Source organism: Carassius gibelio, chromosome A24 (assembly GCF_023724105.1).
Source record: "Carassius gibelio isolate Cgi1373 ecotype wild population from Czech Republic chromosome A24, carGib1.2-hapl.c, whole genome shotgun sequence".
Taxonomy (NCBI): domain Eukaryota; kingdom Metazoa; phylum Chordata; class Actinopteri; order Cypriniformes; family Cyprinidae; genus Carassius; species Carassius gibelio.
In genome coordinates this window covers 12677323-12698243 of record NC_068394.1, presented here as the reverse complement: position 1 = coordinate 12698243, position 20921 = coordinate 12677323, and the positions used below count along the sequence as shown (strand labels likewise).

General features: G+C 38.5%; 1 protein-coding gene and 1 long non-coding RNA gene across 4 annotated transcripts in view; both read left to right on the top strand.

The window, feature by feature from the left end:
- The window catches only part of LOC127946053 (uncharacterized), a 137435-nt gene that overhangs the window by 69912 nt on the left and 46602 nt on the right, over positions 1-20921 (top strand). The window lies entirely within an intron of this gene.
- LOC127946049 (double-stranded RNA-binding protein Staufen homolog 2) overlaps positions 1-20921 on the top strand; it is a 118882-nt gene that overhangs the window by 72517 nt on the left and 25444 nt on the right. For all 3 annotated transcript variants that reach the window (XM_052542335.1, XM_052542333.1, XM_052542332.1), the window contains exon 13: positions 11944-12057. In XM_052542335.1, coding sequence (XP_052398295.1) covers positions 11944-12057 — 114 coding nt within the window. The remainder of the gene's footprint in view (positions 1-11943; positions 12058-20921) is intronic.

Sequence of the window (20921 nt, the reverse complement as noted above, 5' to 3'; positions counted from 1 at the left end):
TATATATATATATATATATGTGTGCGTTTGTAAAAATGTTTCTATACTTTTCGAAACAAGTCTCTTGGTTTTGCCAAGGCTACATTTATTTGATTAAAATAATAATAATAATACAAATAATAATAATAATAATACAAATGATATTGTGAACTATTATTTAAATGTTTTAAATAAGTTTTCTTTTTTAAATCTATTTTTGAAACCTTTTGAAACATTCTAAAAGTCTTTAACTTCACTTTTGAATGATTTTTGCATCCTTGTTAAATAAAAGTATTGATTTCTCCCCTCCCATATAATAAATAAATAAAAATCTTACTGACCTCAAACTTTTGAACATTGTATTCATGTGTTAAAAAATACAACATAAAACTATATATATAGATATAGCATTTATTCTGGTATTTAGTATAGAATAACAGTAGAATAATCCTAAATGGAATAGTTGGAATAATGATGGAATAATTCTAAATTTATACAATGTAATGCGACTTTTTAATAATTTGCTGTTAAAACATGTTGTAAATAGAAACAGGAGTAAAACAAAATGGAATGCTGTAATTGGCACTTTTTAATATTTATAATCTCAATTATTGTTACTAATTTTGGATTAAGTGTACATTTCTTGGTCCCCTCTCTTCTACACTTTAAAGAAAGCCAGGCCAGTGATGGGAAAGCACCCTCCAGTACCTCACCCTGAACCGGCCCACTTAATTTAGCAGCAGGTGCTTTTCATATTGCACAGTAAAAACATTTTATCTTAACCTGCTGAGGTTGCCTTTGAAAAAGCCTTTGTTTTTGCTCAGAGCTTTCCTGTAGTCTGAAACCCGATAAAGAAGAGTGAGGCAGCCAAACGTAAACACGGGGGGAAAAACAGCAGGTTCCACTTAAAGGGCCAGCTGTGAGGGATGAGCCGACCTGCCTGTGTGAATCACTCCACATTCAAACCCCTTTCCCCATCGAAAACCCTGATAAGAATCCAAACTGGCTTTATCCCCCCCCATTCCTGGGTGTCTTCTATCAGGAGGATTTGAGTGTGTAATAAAGGAAAGCAGGAAATATGCGTTTCATTGAGACAAAGGCCGAGCGATGTGGGTTGGTAATAAAAACCTGAATGTACCAGAAGCAAAACAAAACACTAGAGCTGCGTCTTCAGCGCTGAAAGGCAGATTCCAGACTTTTATATGTTTGTTGGCAGATGCTCTTGTACAAAATACTGTGTTCTTATTGGCAAACAGCTTACTGTTTCTAATCAGAGCAGCAGACATGCTTTCCACAGTGCCAAAGGACATGTTTAAATCAGACCAGGTCTGTCCGCTCAGTGATTCAATTTGGTTTTGACGGAGTTGTTATGAAAGCCCTTATGAGGCATTTTCGTTGGCATTGGAGCAACAGAAACACCTGAAACGGTTTGAGAAAGCCACAACGAGAACCAACGCTCAATCAGTTTCCAAGCAGTTGTTCTACACTGCAGATGTGGTACTCATTGACTTGTGGTTATTTGCGCGTCTGTTTCCTGTAAAGCTTGAGTTCTGATCTTGAAACTCTTAACAGAGAAGCTAATAGACAAATACGGCTGTGTCTTGTAAAAATAAGGACCTAGCACTAGGGCTGTGCAAAAAATCGAATGCTATTTTCATGCACATCTCATCAGTAAAGACGCTCTTGTAATTAGAAGTATATCTCCAGCACGTGTGTTCAGATCAGGGTTGCCAGGTTTTCACAACAAATCCTGCCTAGTTGCTTGTTAAAACTAGTCCAAAACTAGCCCAATCGCATTTCCGGGAGGTTCCCCGATAAAGATTGCTTCCCGGGGTTAAAATGTAAATTTTTTGGAAGAGTTTCCCTGGTAAAACTCGCATTGTAGTGGCTAAATATCACGTTATTGGTATTGGGGTTGCTTCAATCAGCGGACATGAAAAACAATCGCAGACTTGGCAACACTGGTTCAGGTGGAGCGGCAGTTACTACACAGAGCCGTAGTCTACGGACAACTAACACAAAATCGTTTTCAAAATCGACAAAGAATCGCCTGCGATTTTAATATTGATTTTTTTGTAGATTGTCAGTGAATTAAGGCTCGGTCTAGTAAATGTCAATCGGTGTTGCCAAGTCTGTAGTTGTTTTTCATGTCCGCGGGTCAAAGCGATTCCCAATACAAATAACGTGATAACGTTAGCCCCTAAAATGCTCATTTTACCAAGGCAACCCTGCTAAAAAAACTTATATTTTAACCCCGGGAAGCAATTTTTTATCGGGGAACCTTCTGGAAGTGCGATTGGGCTAGTTTTGGAGTAGTTTAGAGAAGCAACTGGGCAGGATTTGTTGTGAAAACCTGGCAACCCAGATCTGAACGCACATGCTGGAGATATACTTCTAATTACAGGAGCGTCTTTGCTGATGAGATGTGCATGAAAATCGCATTCGATTTTTTGCACAGCCCTACCTAGCACATGGCTGTGTTTGGCGTTGACGTTCAGTTGAGATTGGTTCTTTCAGATCTTTCGCTCTTGTTGGGCCCCAACTAAACACACGGGACCTCTTGAGAGTAAAGAGATTTGATTGATGGAATTTGGCCAGAGGTTGAAAATTAGATAGGGCATCAGTACATTGGCTTTTTGGACGTAGTACTGGTGCAGAGAAGGTTGGAGAAAATAGTTTGTTTGCTGTTAATTTCCCTGTTGTCTCAGGCCACATGTGAGGGAAGTAGGGCAGTCGTTTGAGTAATGCATAACATATGTGCTCTCTTTCTCATTCTCTTTATCTTTGTGGTACAAGTGAAATGTGGTACAAGTTGAGCTACACATTTTGTCTGAGTGCCCACACTAACCTTTTAAGTGGGCTCTTAGGTTGTCTGTTGTCTTGAGGCTTGCAGAGGTGTTCAGAGAATTTCAGTCTTCTCACGTTCATTAGAAAAATAGTCTTTAATACCATCAGAGTATGTTCCTATGGCCATTTTGTGCTACATCTAACCTTTTTACTTTTAACATAATGTGCCCCCTTGCTTATTCCTTACTGATTATTTATCAGGATAAATTCTGATCCAGCTTATTCCAGCCAAAAATCACTCATTTAGACAGGAAAAGGCCTTTTAACCAACATTTTAAAGCACTCATTATGTTTAACCCAGTGAAAAACTGTGTACCCTGACTCCCAGATGTTGCATAAAACCTGCCAAGCATGGCTTGTTTGAGGAACAGACCTAAATTTAAGTCTTTATTCGCTCATAATCTTCCCTTTTAGTAAGCTGTCAGTGGTTGTGGCCATATTGAGCAACTGACTGATGAATACAATGTGAGAACAAATCATTCCACTTTGTAGAACTAAATCAGTTGATTCACTGAAGAGATCTCAAAAGATCAATTCATTTATTTAACAAGTCATTAATTTATGAGATATATACGTTTTTCATTAAAGGGGGGGGGGGTGAAATGCTAATCTTGAGTACCTATAGAGTAGTACTGCATCCTTCATAATTCCAAAAAGTCTTTAGTTTTATTATATTCATAAGAGAAGGATAGTCTGTACCGATTTTTCCCGAAAAAACACGACCGACTGGAGGCGTGACGTGTGGGCGGAGCTAAAGAATCACGAGCGCGAGTAAGGCTTTTGCGTCGAGAGCGTTTGGAAGCTGACATTACCTTGAGGAAAAAACCATCATCCAAATCAAACCATGCTTACAGTCAGATTCAGCCATTTATTTATGATCCAGAATCAAATCCCGAGGCTGAAACTGAACGAGAGCAGCAGCAGCAACGACTCGCTCCGAGCGGGGCTCGAACCCGGGTCTCTGGCATGGGGAGGGGACGCACTAACAAGGAGGCAGAGATATTTGAAGCAGTTTTACTCACCGCCTGCGGTTCCAACACACGATCGTGACCCTTTTTCGTTGGGATTGCACCATCCTTAAGAAATAAACGATACGCAAATCCGTCGTCAAACTGGGCCTTGTTTGTAAAACAAGCATCTTCGAAATGCAGAGAACAAACACTTGTACAACTCAGTTGATGCTCTGTAAAAATAAACTCCATCCACTGGTCCCTTAATGCTGTTTTTTCTTTGGTAATCTGTGCAGGGTTGTCTTGCCCTGGCAACCAAAAACACACTCCTTTTGTGACATTTCGCGACGCTCTCGCTCTGATCAGCGAATGCCTCTGCTCTCAGTGCTCTGCTCTACGGGAGCGCGCGCTCTTCCGGCAGAAGTGCCCTCAGGACCCATATAAGGAAATTCCGCTCCATCTAACGTCACACAGAGCCATACTCGAAAAAAACTTTCCGAAACTTGTGACAAACCGGAAGGAGTATTTTTGGAACAGAAATACTCCTTCAAACGTAAAACTTAATTTTTGAAACTTTGTCCAGGTTTAGCATGGGAATCCAACTCTTTAACAGTCTAAAAAACTCAGTATGCATGAAATAGCATTTCACCCCCCCTTTAACTACAAACCAACATTTGATCCCAATCTGACATAGATTATTCATTCATTCATTTATTAATTAATTGATTAATTAATCAATTCATTCATTCTTTCTTTCGTTATTTTATTCTTGTATATAAAATTTTTTAGGGGGGGAAATAAAAAAAATACTTTTGGAAAATTTACTTATTATTTAAGTTTTTTTTTTTCGGAAGAATTTATTCACTTATTCATTTATTTTTGTTTTTAGGAATGAAATCACAAATCAGAATTTCAACATTTATTTTGACGTCATTTAAGTGCATTAAACTATTTTCCTTTTTTTGGGTAAAGTCATGAACAGCTTAAGTATAAACTAGGGCTGCTCCGATCACGATCGGCCGATCATTAATACGCATCTCGTCAGTAAAGCTGGTTCTCTAATCAGTGGTAAATTCCATCAGGTGTGTAATTCACGAAGAGCAGCTGTTACTACACAGAGCTGTTGTTAACTGACTAGCTGTGCAAATCCATGTTCATTTTCAGCGTTTATTTGCGCATCTTCTCAGTTAACAATGGCTATGTGTAGTAACAGCTGCTCAATGTGAAATAACGCACCTGATGGAATTTACCACTGATTAGAGAACTGGCTTTACTGATAAGATGCGCATTAACGATTTTCCGATGTTGATCGGAGCATCAACTGATCAACACAGCTAGATTTTTGCCCATTACACCAATTTTGCCTGGCAACACCTTAAACTGCATGCCATTCATTTATTAAAGTGCTTATGTCTAATATGTGACAGCAAAGCGTCCTTATGGCAGATTGTTAAGGATTTAAGTGCATCTAGCTATTTGATTACTTCAAAAGAGCCGATGCTATTTAATCCTTGTCAGTCATCTTTTATAATTGCATGGAAAAGAGCAACCAGCACGGTCTTCAAAATGTCTTCTTTTATGTTCCACATAAGAAATAAAGCCATATTGGTTTTTATAATAACAGATGACAGAATTCTGGGATGAACTAATGCTTCACTGATTTCTAAAGTGCACAGCCAAAGCCGCATTAAAACATGAAACAAAAGGTTTCCTGTTGAGTGATCTGACATCTAACAGAATATTTAGTAACCTTCAGTGATCTGAGTAAACTCTTGAGCCACTCTTGGTCAGATGGGTGACTTATTTGGTGCAAGTAAGATCAGCTTTAGATGAACCCAGAGATGGATCTTTCCCAAATCCCCCTTTGGTCGAGCAACCGGAGCCCTGCCAGCTAACGTTCACTCCCCAGGCTGGGGACACAGAGATTCGGAGAGGACCAAAGCGAGAGAAGAGGTGGAGCAGTGAAGCCAATCTCTGTGGGAACGCTGCTCTTCGCCGCATGTCAGGTGCACATCATAAAGGGCCTTTTGTGCTGAGCCTGTGAGCTGCAAAGCAGTCTGGGAGAGCAGAGAGCAGGTAGAGCTCAAGTAAGAGATGAGTCCCGAGCATTTTATGAGCCCCATTCATCCCATCATTTTATATGATGCTGAGTAAGACATAATGTACCATAGTCCTCCACCCTACTTGCATACTTCAGAGGTTATAACCTTCTCAATGTATATAATATAAAAAAATGTAAGAACAAAATGTCAATTTTGTGGTGTGGGGGATATTTTCTTGGCACACTTTTGGCCCCTTAGCACCAATTGAGCATTGTTTAAATGCGATGGCCTACCTAAGTATCGTTGCTGACCATGTCCATCCCTTTATGACTACAATGTACCCATCTTCTGATGGCTACTTCCAGTAGGATAATGCACCAAGTCACAAAGCTCAAATCATCTCAAACTGGTTTCTTGAACATGACAATGAATTCACTTTACTCAAATGGCCTCCACAGTCACCAGATCTCAATCCAATAGAGCAGCTTTGGGTTGTGGTGAAAAGGGAGATTCACATCATTGATGTGCAGTTGACAAATCTTCAGCAACCATGTGATCCTATCATGTCCATATGGGCCAAAATCTCTCAGGAATTTTTCATGCCATGAAGAATTAAGGCAATTCTAAAGGCGAAAGGGGGTCCTAATAATGTGGCCAGTGATATATATATTTGTTTAAATATAGTAACATTTTAGTAAGTAAATTCAGATCACAAATCTCATTCTGGCATGGACACACCTTATCCTTCTTTTTTTGTGCCCGTTTCAGTTTTCCCTTTCCTTTTATTTAGTCTTACTCTTTCTGTTTCGTCTCACCCTCTGAGCCCCTCTGCTCACTGCCCGTCTGTTTATCGTTCTGTTTTTCTGTCTCTCACATGGTTTCTAACCTTGGCTAGAAATACCAGCATACCTAGATTCAGATCACAGGCTCTCAGTTTATTTCTTCAAATAACGGCCATTGATGTTTTCTGACCTTCGATTGAATCGCGGTTACATTTTGAGGTGAATGGAGACGAGCTGATAAAAGAACTCGTGCTTGGATTTCTCATCCTGTCAGCGCTTGGCACAAATGCATCTCTCTGTGAGCTTCTGCTTTGATCACGGCCGGCAGCATTCAGCATCTATATGCCAACTGCTCTGTAGTCATACCATTAATCACTTCATAAATGGCTTCATATGCAGGTGATGGAAGAGTCCGTAATGCATCTGTTTCATCCTTTATATCAGTGGGACGTACTTCACTGATAACCTTGCTTCCAACTAGAAGTTTGCATGGTTATTATGTTGAAGCTATAGTGACTTGACCAGAAGTCAGATTGGCTCTGGTCAAAAGTGCTACCACCACACTTCCACAGTTCCACAATATATACAAAGTTGGTGTGGGCTCATGGTGAGAAAGTAGGTTTATTGCTCAACATATTAATAATAATTATTATTAATAATTTAATTTATTGAGTTTATATATATTTATTTTATATATAGCAGTTCATTTATGTATATCCATAGATTAGATATAAACTGTGCCTTGCAAAAGTATTCAAACCTCTTCTTTTTTTTCACCTTTTATGTTGCTGCCTTATGTTGAACTGCTTTAGAGTATTTATTTTCTACACTCCATACACCATAATGACAAAGCAAAAAACAGGTTTGTGACAACTTTGTTAATTTATTAAAAAAAGAAAAACTGAAATAGGTGCTTTGCATTAATACTCATACTCTTAACTCAGTACTTAGCTGAAGCACCTTTACAGCCTCAAGTCTTTGTGGGGATGATGCGACAAGCTTTGCACAAACAAAAAACAAGCACATTTCATCTCTGCTAGGTATTTCACAGTCAACTGTATGGAAAGTGGAAACATTTATGAATGGCAGCAACTAAGCTATGAAGCAGGAGACCACATAAAGTCATGGAGTGATTTCTTTAACGGTCTGCTTATTCATAAATAAAGAGTTACAAACTTCCATTGCCATTAATCAGCATCAAAATTGTGTGGTAGGAGCTCCATGGAATGGGTTTCCATGGGCGAGCAGCTGCATGCAAGCTACATTTCACCAAGTACAATGCCAAATTTGTTGTATAATTGTGTAGTGTAAAGCACGCCACTGGACTATGGAGCAGTGGAAACTTCTTTTGTGGAATGACAAGCTTGGTTTGGCAGTACGAGGGCCGGGTCTAGGTCTGGTGGATGCCAGAAGAACATTACCTGCCTGACTGCATTGTGCAAACTGTACAGTTTGGTGGAGGAGGGAGAATGGTATAGGGGCTGTTTTTGAAGTAAAGGGAAATCTTAATGCTTCATCATGCCAAAAAATTTAGAACAATGCTGTGCTTCCAACTTTGTTGGAACACTTCTATGGAAGGCCATTTTCTATTCCAATATGACTGACCCAGTGCTCAAAGCAAGGTCCATAAAGTCATGGGTTGGATGAGTTTGATGTGAAAGAACTTGACTGGCCCATGTAGAGTCCTGACCCCAACCAACCAGGCTTTCTAGTCCAACATCAGTGCCTGACCTCACAAATGCTCTACTGGATGACTGGGCAGGAACTCCATACTAATGTCTATGCATTTAGAAGTTCCCATTGGTTTAATGGTTCCAATACTTTTGTCCATCTATAAATTTATCTGCCAAAACATGGTAATGTTGATGGCCATAATGTTTGTATCAGTGCATCCTGAATATTCCTAATGCTTTCTCATTCATTACAAAGCTAAGCCCAAACCTGAAGTTATACATGAAAAGCTGCCATTCAAGTCAGTATTATGACCGACCATTCCTACGTTTTAATCACACTTGAATTTCTGCTCTGCCCACCTGCAGCATCTTTATAACCGGTAACCCTCCATATTATCCTTAATGGCAAAGCACTGACTGATAATATGAAATTGATTAAATTTGATGCGAGAACATCTGGAGTTGTATAACTCAGCAGTAGGTCAGGTTCATAATTTCAATTACAGAAGTGGATTGATGTGGGCTTTTGAAGGTGACTCGCTTCATTTATGGCAAATTATATGATTCAGACGACATTTTTGGCACTGTTATGCTTTAGACTTGCACTCCGACCCAAAAATCGGTGTATAATTGTTTTTTGGATGACTTATGAGGTGATTAAAGATGTATTTATGTTATAACTGTAAAATCCAGCATGTATCAAATTTGTTGATGTGCAGTGTCTGCTTTAGTGGTAAAAGGAGCCATATTTGGTTAGGAAAAGTGAAGCTTTATCTAGCTGGCTTTAGACGCTATAGATAGGCTGAGTATATTTGCTAAATTATTTGCCTACACTTTTAAATATAAAGGTTCTTTATTTGCAACTGTGGACCCTTTTAACATCCCTGGAACTGTTCAAATGCACAAAAGGTTGTTTATAGTGGAAAAATGTTCTTTAGATTGGTTCTTTCAAGAATTGTTCGCTGCCAGGTTCTTCAAGGCATTGCTGCGAAAACTCCTTTTTAGAACCTTTATTTTTTTAATAGTGCAGTTTTTTTATTTTTAGACTTTTCCTTCCATTTCTGTGTAGAAATGTTTGGCCCAGTTGTCCAGGAGAGCATTAAATACACATGCTGAAGCTAGACGTATCATAAACAGAGACGTGTTATGACTCAAACTGCTGGTTTAGGGCATATGTAACTGCAATATGATGTTATCGGACGAACTCATGTGTAAAATCCGCCAGCGATATGGTCCTGATAAGGATCACTGGTCCATGTGCTTAAGTCAAAGGCAAGATGTTACTCCATTTATTTTTAATTTTCTTTCTTGCCATGTAGCAAATCCCACTTTAATGAAAATAATAACTATCAGATGATGTATGTTTTGCACATCTGCGCCAAAAGATCTGCCTCATGATGCGGCTAATTCTTTTTTTGTTTTTCTTACCCCCGTACTCTGCTGTGTTGTCTGTGTAAAAAGCACTTCAAATAGCACGGGCAGCGTCCTACGCTTGATTTAGCTCTTTTTCCTCTGCACACCTCCATCTTACACACAGTCGACATCAAACGCATCTCCTTTCCAAGCATCAAAGGCCAAGATGGTTTGTTTCTGTCCCTCTTGCCCTTTCCCTGTTCCTGGAGCTGGTGTTTATACTGGGATTTTCATTAGCAAACACATGCTAGACGTGCTAATCCCTTATGGTCTGATTTTTGCCTCGTTCTGATGGGGCCCAGCTGTATCGCTGTGGTGTATTTGTGCGAGGAGCGATCTTTGAAAACAAAGTTTGTCAGGGTGATGAATTTTGAGGCTGACAGGAAGCTGGCACTGATCTGGACGTCTTCAGCTTGATGGTGGCCTACAGATATTAGCTCTATATATATATATATATATATATATATATATATATATATATATATATATATATATACATACATGCATATAATTATTGAGTAGTTAATATTATGTATATATTATTTTAGATTTTGTTTTCCAAAATTATAAAGATATTTTGAGACTTTACAATAAGGTTCATTAGTTAACATTAGTTAACTACTTTAGTTAACGTGAACGAAGAATGAACCATACTTTTATTCATCTTAGTTGTTCATTTCAACATTTACTAATGCATTAAATGCAGTGTGAATTAACATGAACTAACAATGAATGAGTGTATAGTCATTAACTAACATTTAACAAAGATTATTAAATACTTTATTAAATGATTTGTTCATTGTTTGTTCATGTTAAAACATTAACCTACAGATCCTTATTGTAAAGTGTTACTGATATTTTTTAAGTAAGTTTTTATATTATACTTTATTTATATATATATAAATCTAAATATATTTATTATTATTTTATATTTTTATTTTTTATGGGTTATTATGTTGTATTCTATGAAGATTTTGGTTGTTATATTATTAAGATTATATTAATAAGATTAATAATTGGTTAAAAATTAGTAAATTAGTAAACAGTAAATGTTGGTTAGTTAATTCACTTAAATTCATCAATATTTGCTGAGAAAAATGAATTGTCAAATGAACTAAATTGTTATAAATTTTTATTATATTATTTTTACTTGATAAATTAATGTTTTAAAATGGCAGCCCTAAAAGCATGAAGAACATGATCTATTCGTGCAGAATACAATAGAAATATTAACCAACTCAGTGGAGCCATTTATTTCTTCTCTTCACCAGACACAAGATGTTTGTATATGTCAGAGTTCCTGTTTCCTGGAGCTGTGAATGCCAATCACACATTGTGTTTCTTACTAATCGTGTTGTTAACATTGTCTTTAAAACACACTTCACAGCGGAATGCCCCGTGGATCCAACCCATCAGACCACTTGAAGACTGAACATAAACACGTCCTAGCAGTGAGAGATTCCTTCAGTCTGCTCTTGCACTCATTCATCTGTTTCTCTTCTCTTCAGGATTCCCAGTTTTATGCATTAACAGTTATTTATTTTAAATATATGAGCATTTAGTCCAAGACATTTCTTGTGCCAAGGAGTTCTCTGGAAGCAGACTTTCACACATTGAAACCAGCTGTCCAGACATTTTTCCCATGGAACAACTAACACTTTTCCCAAATCTATATGATCAGTCGTATAGATCTGTTTCCACTGAATTTATCAGTGTTTTTTTTAAAGAAATAGCTCATCTTAAAATGAATTTTCAGTCATTATTTATGCTACCAAAAACGCTTTTAAAATGAAAAGTAGTTTAATTTTTAATTCTGTATGTTCTTCTGCAAGTTCAAAAGTCTTTAAAATGGCCTGGATATCTAAATAGGTCAGGCATGACATGATCAAAGTGTCCAGAAACCAGAAAACACACAGACGCACACAGACACAATCCTTCGGGTGTTGCTGAGTGGAGTTTGATGTGCAGAGGTGTTCTCAGAAACCCCAAACGGGGCCAGAGCTCCCCTCTAAATCGCCCTATCAGAGCGCTTGAGAAAGCATAGATCGTGAACCATTCATGGGGATGAAGATCAGAATCTAAAATCACTGCTGTTATCGAGTAAAAGTGAGCACAACCTACCAGCCAAGTCTGAGGATCCAGTTTGTACTTTTCCCACAAAATGTTTTCAAAGGTCAGAACCGCAGTGCAGTACATGCTGCAAATTGCATCCCATAATATTTAATACTCGCTTCCCTCCTTCTCTCATTTCATGCAGGTGCAATACTCTGATCGGCAAACTGACAAAGAGTTCATGACCTACCTGACCCTCTCACCTGTGCAGATGACTTTCCACGGCATTGGGAGCTCCATTCCAGCTAGCCATGACCAGGTAATAGAACCTACCTATCTGTCTATCTGTCTCTGTCTGTCTGTCTGTCTGTCTGTCTGGTAAATGAGTTCCAGATATAGATGATTTTAAAGCAATGTTTTGTTCAACGGGCTGGTATTTCATCACCTTTTCCCCACGGTTTTTCAAGCCAGTAAATGTATTCCATGCCGATTCTTTGATTGCTTTTGGAATACAAAACTAATATTGGGAAAATGGATAACTGATTGACACATTTGTGCTGACAGATCTGAAAGCATCTTGGAGTGCGCTGTCATTAAGAGGTGTGCATTATGAAGGTTCATTGGGGAGAACAGATATTTTATTGCATCGTTTGTTTGCCGAGTTTCCTTGGATATGTCCGACTTTCTCGCAGCCAGTTACTTACAAGCAGAGTTTCACTCTTCAATATTTTATCAGCGCCAACTTTCAGGCAGTCGGAACACGTACAGCCATTATCCCCTTTGTTAATGATAAGCGTGGTTTAGTGACAGAGCAGACCACGTTTGATTAGGTTTTCTTTTTTCATTTTTTTTTTTTTGCAGTAATTATGAAACAAAAAGAGTCCTAGGATTCGGGCTGGCTAGTATTCATAAGGTGGCTTATTGTGTAGTGTCATCCATGCAGAAAAGCAGTTGCTTACATTATCTAATCTAAACATAGGACGCTCTTTTGTTCTGCCCTTCAAAGCTCCACTCTCTAATAAAGCCCGTTCTATAACCAGTAATAGGGATTTCTGTTGTGGGGACACAGCCGCCAGAGCAAAATGAAGGCAATATAGGCCATGGACTTGTTGTTGCCAAAAGCACTGGTGCATGACCGACTGTTAGGGAGCCTTTCTTTTCCAGATCCCTTAGTACAGTGGCGTCCAGCCACAAAAGGAGTCAGAACAATGAACCCAGGGTGGTTCTGGATTGTGACACTTTTTGGCCCAAAGTTGCTCCACTGCCCCACAGTTTGCAGTCACTGCTTCTAACTATAATACAGTCCAGCAAGAATGAGAGCAGGCCTCTGTCACTGTGTAGTTTGTGGTAGCCAGGCACTGGTTGTCATATTTTTTACTTCCTTGAATATTTCTCAGGGTGGATTTATTTTTGAAACATTTCCATATAAGAAGCATACGGTGACCTTTTGTGACAACATGCCCCAATAGCTGGATGTCTTCTCATGGTTGATATGGTAGTGTGTAGTGTGCAAAAATATGAATCCGAACTGCTCTACAAAGGCAAAACTTCCTAACTTTACAGTTTGTCTCAAAGGAAATGTGACCAAAATCATCTCTGTCCTGTAACGGACAAGTTTGTCTTAATTATTGTCAGATTTAGAAAATCTTTATAAAATCAGTCAAAATTAAGTTGAAAAATAAGGATTTTAACTTTAATTTTTTTTTTATTTACTGTGTGTATATATATATTATATATATATATATATTCAGGGGCTAAACATCACATTATCGGGATTGGGGTTGCTTCGACCCGTGGACATGAAAAACAATCGCAGACTTGGCAACACTGGTTGGACTTTCACTGACAATCTAAACAAAACCAATTTCAAAATCGCAGGCATTGCCGATTTTAAATCGATTTTGTGTAGCTTGTCCGTGAACTATGGCTCTTTGTAGTAAATGCGGATCCACCCGAACCAGTGTTGCCAAGTCCGTGGTTGTTTTTCAAGTCCGCGGGTTAAAGCGAACCCCAATCCCAATAATGTGATATTTAGCCCCTAAAATGCTAATTTTACTAAGAAAACCCTGCCAAAAAATGCATTTTAACCCCGGGACTCAATTTTTATTGGGGAACGCCCTGGAAACACGATTGGGCTAGTTTTGGACTAGTTTTGAGAAGCAACTGGGCAGGCTTTGTTGTGAAAACCTGACAACCCTGATCTGAATGCACATGCTGGAGATATACAACTAATTACAAGAGCGCCTTTACTGATGAGATGCGCATGAATATCAAATTTGCTTTTTTGCACAGCTCTACCTCACATGTATACGGATGGGGCTTGCGATGCATGTGGGCTGAGGCACATGTGACTGGGATGGTTAGATGCACTGTCTTATCTCACTAACTATGTAGCCAGTGGGAATGTGATGGGGTCCGTTGATAACTCTTTCCTGGAGATTACCAGCATACTGTCATTCAAGATCAACAAAGACTATCAGCCTATAGGAGAAGAGGCTATCAGTGTGTAAATGTTTTTAATCCATCAAAATAAATCCTTCTACTTGATTTACCTTTTTAAACCAGCTGCAGTACATTTTGTATCGTATATCTCACAGGCGGCATTAGGATTTTAAACGTTGATTAGACATAAGCCATGTGATGTTATAGCAGTCCCAGGTCACTTTTTGACACTTAACTCATTTGTAGAACTGACAGAGTCCTGCAGAGAGTTGTGTAGAGTGTTGCTCCTGCGCTGTCCTGGCTCCTGCAGAGCCTGTCAGTTCACAGGGCCCAGGGCCCTGCACTTTCTCACTTGCGATGAAGGCCTCAACCCCGAAACCCCTCCTGCCCTGATCCTTGGCCCTACATGCGCATTCCTGGAGGGCCTGGGCGTTTTAGATATACAGCTGAGTGCCCCCGCCGACCCCGTGCCAGCTACGCAATGCCATCTGCCCAACATATGTTTGCAGTCACTTGTCTGGCTTGAGCAACGAACTCACTGGAGACCAAAATACAGACTTAGCTGCATGTCTTTTCTTGGTTAATGTCTTTTTTTTTAATGCTGTGTATGTAGGTTTTGATTCTGTTCATCGTTTTTTGTTTCATTGTTAGTGTGGTTGTGAAAATAGTATTTCAAAAGTTGTTGAACTGATCCAGCGGGTTGATCCCAGAGTGTTTGATTCCAGGAAAACCGTGTCCATTTTTGGCTTGTTAGGGCCTTTAAATTGTCCATGTTCTACAGAGCTGAAGTAACATAAGTGTCAGCCCACAACGGCAGCAAACATGTCAAAGCGGGGAGCTCACAGAGCCCTGTACAAGGTGTTGCTCATACAACATGGAGGCCCCGAAATCGAATGTGACAGGGCGAATTTGGCTGCTGCTGCGTGTGCACGCTGTGCTCAGCTGGCTGCTCTTTTCCCAAGAGCCTTTGCATCCAGCCTTCAAGCTGAGGCTTGGGAATAGTGCAACCTCATACATCGGGGAAATCTGAAGTTGGCAGTTTCTGAAGTTCTCAAATGAAGACTCAGAGCTGACCGGCAGAGGCCAGAGGTTCTCGAAACTCAACTATGGGTTGGCTGCTTTCTGTTTTTAGTCCTATTGAAAAGAAATATAATAGCCATTTGGCAGACTGTTTAGAGCAACAGAGTTGGCCTAGTCAGAGGGGATATATTTTACCCAGAATGAAATTTCTGCCCTTAATTTGCTCAGTCCAAATCGGAAGATATTTTTAAGCAATGTTTCAGCTGTTTTGTCCATACCATGAGATTCAGTGAGGTCTAAAACAATGTTGGACCCCACTGACTTTCATTGTATGGACAAATAACAAAAAAAAAAAAAATACTTTTACATGTATTCATTTAGTTAATGCTTTTTTTTCATAAGCAGCTTACAAATGAAGAATGCAACATCAGTTTTTCTTAAGGAGTCAATAACACGTGAAGTTCTACCAATACAAACTTTCAAACACTGTTCAGAATAGAACAAGCTACAACAGAAAATAATTTTTGGGGGGTAAACTATTTCTTTAAAGCATAAAAAGCATGAAAAGTTCTGAAAGGCTAGTTTGTCATATTTGCACATAACTGTAAAGACTTTGAGACCATTTCTCTTGGTATCTCACGACATCTCTGCTTTGACTTTCTAACAGTACTGAGACATTGTTCTTGAGCAATTAATTGTAGCCCTTGGATCGTGTATGTTTCATTATGTGCTTGTTTGTTTGCAACAGGAAGCGTGTTCATGGTGAGAATGCGTTCCACTTGTTGGGAAATGGCTCTTTCATTATGACAAGCGAGGAGAAAGTGATTGTGTGACAATTCGGACACCTGTTGAGAGGATAGGCAGCTATTGACAGGCCTGATTCATGGCTGAGAGGCTGCTGTGTCCATCTTCAGAAGATCTCCCGCCGGGTGCTGGGCCGTTTGAAGTCTCCTCAGGCCCAGGGCTGGAGACGTTAGTACAGCAGGCCACCTCTGTCAGGGGTCTCGGCATGTTACTCAACTCGGCAGCTGTTCTCGTCTTCTCTCTTTGACACGAACTAAGCCTTGCATAACGTCTCTGTCGCCTACAACAGCACCTGTAGGAAATCTGTTTACGTAAAAACACAACCAAAAGGGTTTTACCTAATCTACATTGTTAGGAGTAGGATTATTTTTTCCAATGCTGATTGTTTTTTTTAAAGTCCACTAAGCAAAGACATGTTAGTTGAATTGCATGATGAGAGAAAAGTTAATATTAGGTTAGATAACAATTAAAAAAAAAATTGCATATTATGATATTTATAGCTGATCTTTGGTGCATTAAAATAGATTCAAACAATATTACAGTCAAAGGCTTAGGGTATTAAGCTAAATTCAATCCTAAATTGTAGCAGATATGGATTGGGTTGTCCAACACATTCTAATATGAAAGTGATTTTGACTCAGCAAGTGTGTTACACTACAGCAAAATAATAATATATAAATAATATATTTAAAAATCAATTTAAAATGGCTCCAGCACAAAAAACTAAAAGCTAGGGCTTCTAAAAATATACACTACTGTTCAAAAGTTTGGGTTGGTAAAGTGTCTATATGTTTCTTATTTTTTACAAAGACTACATTTATTTGATTAGAATACAGTAAAACAATATTGTGAAATAATATTACAATTTAAAATAACTTTAAATTGTAAAATGTATTCCTGTGATGGCAAAGCTTTTTAGCAGTCATTACTCCAGTCTTCAGTGTTACATGATCCTTTAGAAACCATTCTAGTACGCTGATTTGGTGGTCAAGAAAAAAAAGTCTTATTATCAATGTTGAAAATTAATGTTCTTTGATGAATAGAAAGTTCAAAGGAACAGCATTTATTTGAAATGTAAATCGTTTGTAACATTATAAATATCAGCCACTTTTGAACAATTGAATTCATCATTACTGAATTAAAATATCTTAATTAAAAAAAATACACTTTTTAAAATATGTTACTGATCCTAAAAATTTTAATTGCCAAAAATGCCTAAAAAAAAAAAAACGCTAAAGCCAAAAAAAAAAAAAAAAAAAAAAAAGAAAAGAAAAGAAGAAAAAGGGTTAAGTATGGGAATGGTAAAAAAATAACAAGAAATAATAAATTGAGTATGGGTCACCATACTTGGCTGTATGTCACGTCACTAAATGTATAATAATAAGAGCTGTTTTGCTTTTTATATCATTGTTGTTCTAGGCAGATGTCTTTAGATTAAAGTGAGCAACTACATATGTACACACAAAATCTGTGAGGCTTAAAAAAACAGTTGGAGTTGAAATTGCGTTGTAACGTTGTTCATGTGGTTTCTCCCCAGAACGTTTCCTGCACTTTCTTGTCTAATGGAAGCAGCTGGATTTTCACTGAATTACACTAGTTCCACTGAAAGACTTGTAGATATAATCACATGAGGTTTTTATATTGGTATGGCTGTGCTTTTGAGAGAATTTACATTTACATGTATCAGACGCTTATCCAAAGCAACTTACAGTGGAATCAGGCATCTACATTTTTTTTTACCAGTATCTTTGTTCCCTGGGAATCGAACCCACAAACTTTTGCGCTGCTAACGCAGTGTTCTACCACTGAGCCACAGGATACTTTTATTCTGGTCAGTCCTTTTAGTAAAGATTCAGTCTCGCTTTGGCTTTTTAAGATGTTTAGTGTGATTTAACATTGCTCATTCATCTCTTCTGATTCTGGACATTAATCATCAGCCGCTCGGGGATCGGATGTCAGCTCTTATCACTGCTCGCGACTTGTCAGGTAGAAAACGAATAATGATAATGCAAGGTTGCCGTTTAGTGATACCAGCCCCATACCTCCTTCCATCCCCCAAAGTTTACCATTTTGGAAACAGCTTTTCCCCATGTTTCTACCCTGTGCTTTCAGCAGGAGGTAGTGTGTTGATCAGCACCCATTTGTCAAGCGGTGCCACACTGTGCCGAGACCCCATTAGCCCGTCTTTGAACGTTGCTGTCTCAAACCGTCCCATCGAGACCCCCCTGACGGCCCGTTGCACCAGCAGCCGCAGGCTTTGGTGAGAAAACAAAGCCCTTCCATTACACCATCACTCACCCTCGCATGTCTGTCATCTGTTTTTCTTAGGAAACGACTTTCAAAGTTGGCCACATTAGAATGCGGGGGACCTCAAACAAAGCGTCAAGAGATGATGGGGTGAAGGGGAGGGATCTTTTCTTCTTCCCTCATTGACCCCCCTCCAATGCCCATCGCTCAACAAGCTTTGAATCGGCCTGCCAGAAAATACGATTGTCGGGCCACTAATCTAAACATGAACTTGCACATTAAGGGCAACTTGTTGATACCTAAAGAGGCCTCTCCAAACACAAAAGGTTTGATAATAGGACATTAGCACCTTGACGGACTCTTAAGTGCCAGACTCACTTGAGTTAACTACCCACGGTGCCACATTCGTGCTTCCCACTCGATTTTTCAGTGCCACAAGATTTGAATCTCAGTTTCACTTTGAGTTCAGTTTCACACACGAGTTTGTTGTGGTGTTGAGTTGTGCAATGAGCATAATTCAGTTGGTTTGGCTGTGATCCACCAAGATGAAACCAGCTTTGTGTCATGTTTTACAGGCATTACCATTTAAATTGGGCTCATTTTAAACATTTATGCAACCGTGAATCCAAGCGATCTCACGCACTAAATGCACACATGCTCCTTTTTCATTTTCCTCCCCGATTTTTATTGAATTAACACATATTTATGGGTTATTTCTTTTTTTTTTATCCTTAAGTTTCAAAATATGTTTGTCATGCCCATAGACCAAAATTGTGAGGAATATTTGTTGGATTTTGTCAGCTTATGTCAAAACTGGTTTTCATTTTCAGTTTGTTAATCTTTGTTAAAAAGCTTTTGTTTATTCTCCGAGGAGCGAAACAAAACAATGGCTTAGTAGCAGAGTGAGAACATATGTTTGCCTTATCTGCAAGTTCATTGCATATCTGGGTGTTAGTGGTAAAATGATTATTTCAGACCACAACACCTCCACTGAGCTCTTCTGACACGAAGCTGCTGTTTTTTCACACCATTGCCCTCATGTGCTAAGTGCTACGTTCATTAGCACCCTGGTGTCAAGTGAGCACAATGGCCATTGATTAGTGTTATCTGGGGAGGTGTGTGAGTGTGTACTGTTTGCCAAAACTAAAGAGTGGGCAGTGATTATCAGTGAATCATTTCAAGTCTAAATCAAGTTCTGTTTGGTTTCTTTGAAATGGATAGATGAGAGAATCTCACAAAAAAAAGAATCTCACATAATAAGTTAGTCTTTTGTAAGGATTTTTCATATATGAATCCTTTTCTCATGGCTCCTTATATAACTGCAGAAGTCAGCGCTCTTCTGTATTTTGAAGGTGAAAGGAAGGAGAGCTTTATTAAACTACATTTACAAGCCCTTGGGAATGACTGGGTTTCACATACAGCCCAGTCTACAGGCCTGAAATGGTCTCTTGATTCCAGTTTTCTCGATCGCTGTCACAGCAGCACCGAAAGACTCATTCAGGAGCAAACTAATTCTGACATTTTGAGATTCCTTCCCTGAAACAACCCCTATCCATTTTCTGCCTTTTTAGTTACACTTTAGTGCAAAAAGCAGGGATTGAGATCCCCTCTTAACTTGATATGTGACACGCGTCTTGTGGTTAAGAGCTGCTCTACATTAATCATCACAGAACGCTTCTCCTGAGAACAAACTTTCAGCGGGTAACTGTAAGCATATACAAGACAATGAAACTTACTGTTGTGTAATTAACCACAAGTAGTAGGAAACACTATCCCAAGATCCCACTATCCCAAGATGTGTTGATTTATTCATTAAAAAAATATTTTTTGGCAACCTGTAATTAAGGGATGTGCTTCCCCAAATTGTAGTCTATTAGACACTCTGTGTCTTCGGTGACAGTTTCAGAGTCACGACTGTATCCATAAGAGGATAATGTTTGGTTTTTGCATAAGCAGCCACATGCATGTGTTCTTTTTATGTGCTAATATACTTTAAAATTAGGGCTGTCCATAACGTCAAAATGTTAATCAAATTAATCAAATTAAGCATACACCGTTAATCTTGATTAACATGTTCATTTTGTCATAATTTGCTATATCCAGCTAAGTAAAAACCAAAAGATTGAAGGATGATTCGCACAAAATATTTAGTTCAACTTTCCAATATTGAGGATGAGTCAGCATTTTAGAAGGATTTCTGAAGGATCATGTGACACTGAAGACAACTGTAATGGCTGCTGAATAGTATAAATTACGTTTTAAAGTATATAACCGTTATTTTAAATTGTAATAACATTTCACAATATTATGATTTTTATTGTATTTTTGATCAAATAAAGCCTTGGTGAACAGAAGACACGAAACATGAAATATCTTACTGATCCCCAAAGATCCCCAAATATATTTACGTATATCTACAGCTCAGTTTAAAAGGAACCTTTCACCATGGCTTCATTTATATGATTAAAAACACAGCATCAATGAAAATCAAATATTATTCAAGTTTAAAGTAACCTTTTTCTATTTGAATATATTTTAAAATGTAATATATTCTTGAGATGCAAAAATGTATCTTGAGTGTCCATTACTCCAGCCTTTAGCCTTTAGGAATCATTCTATTATGCTGATCTGCTGCTTGAGAAACTTTATGTTTTTTAATTATTATTACCA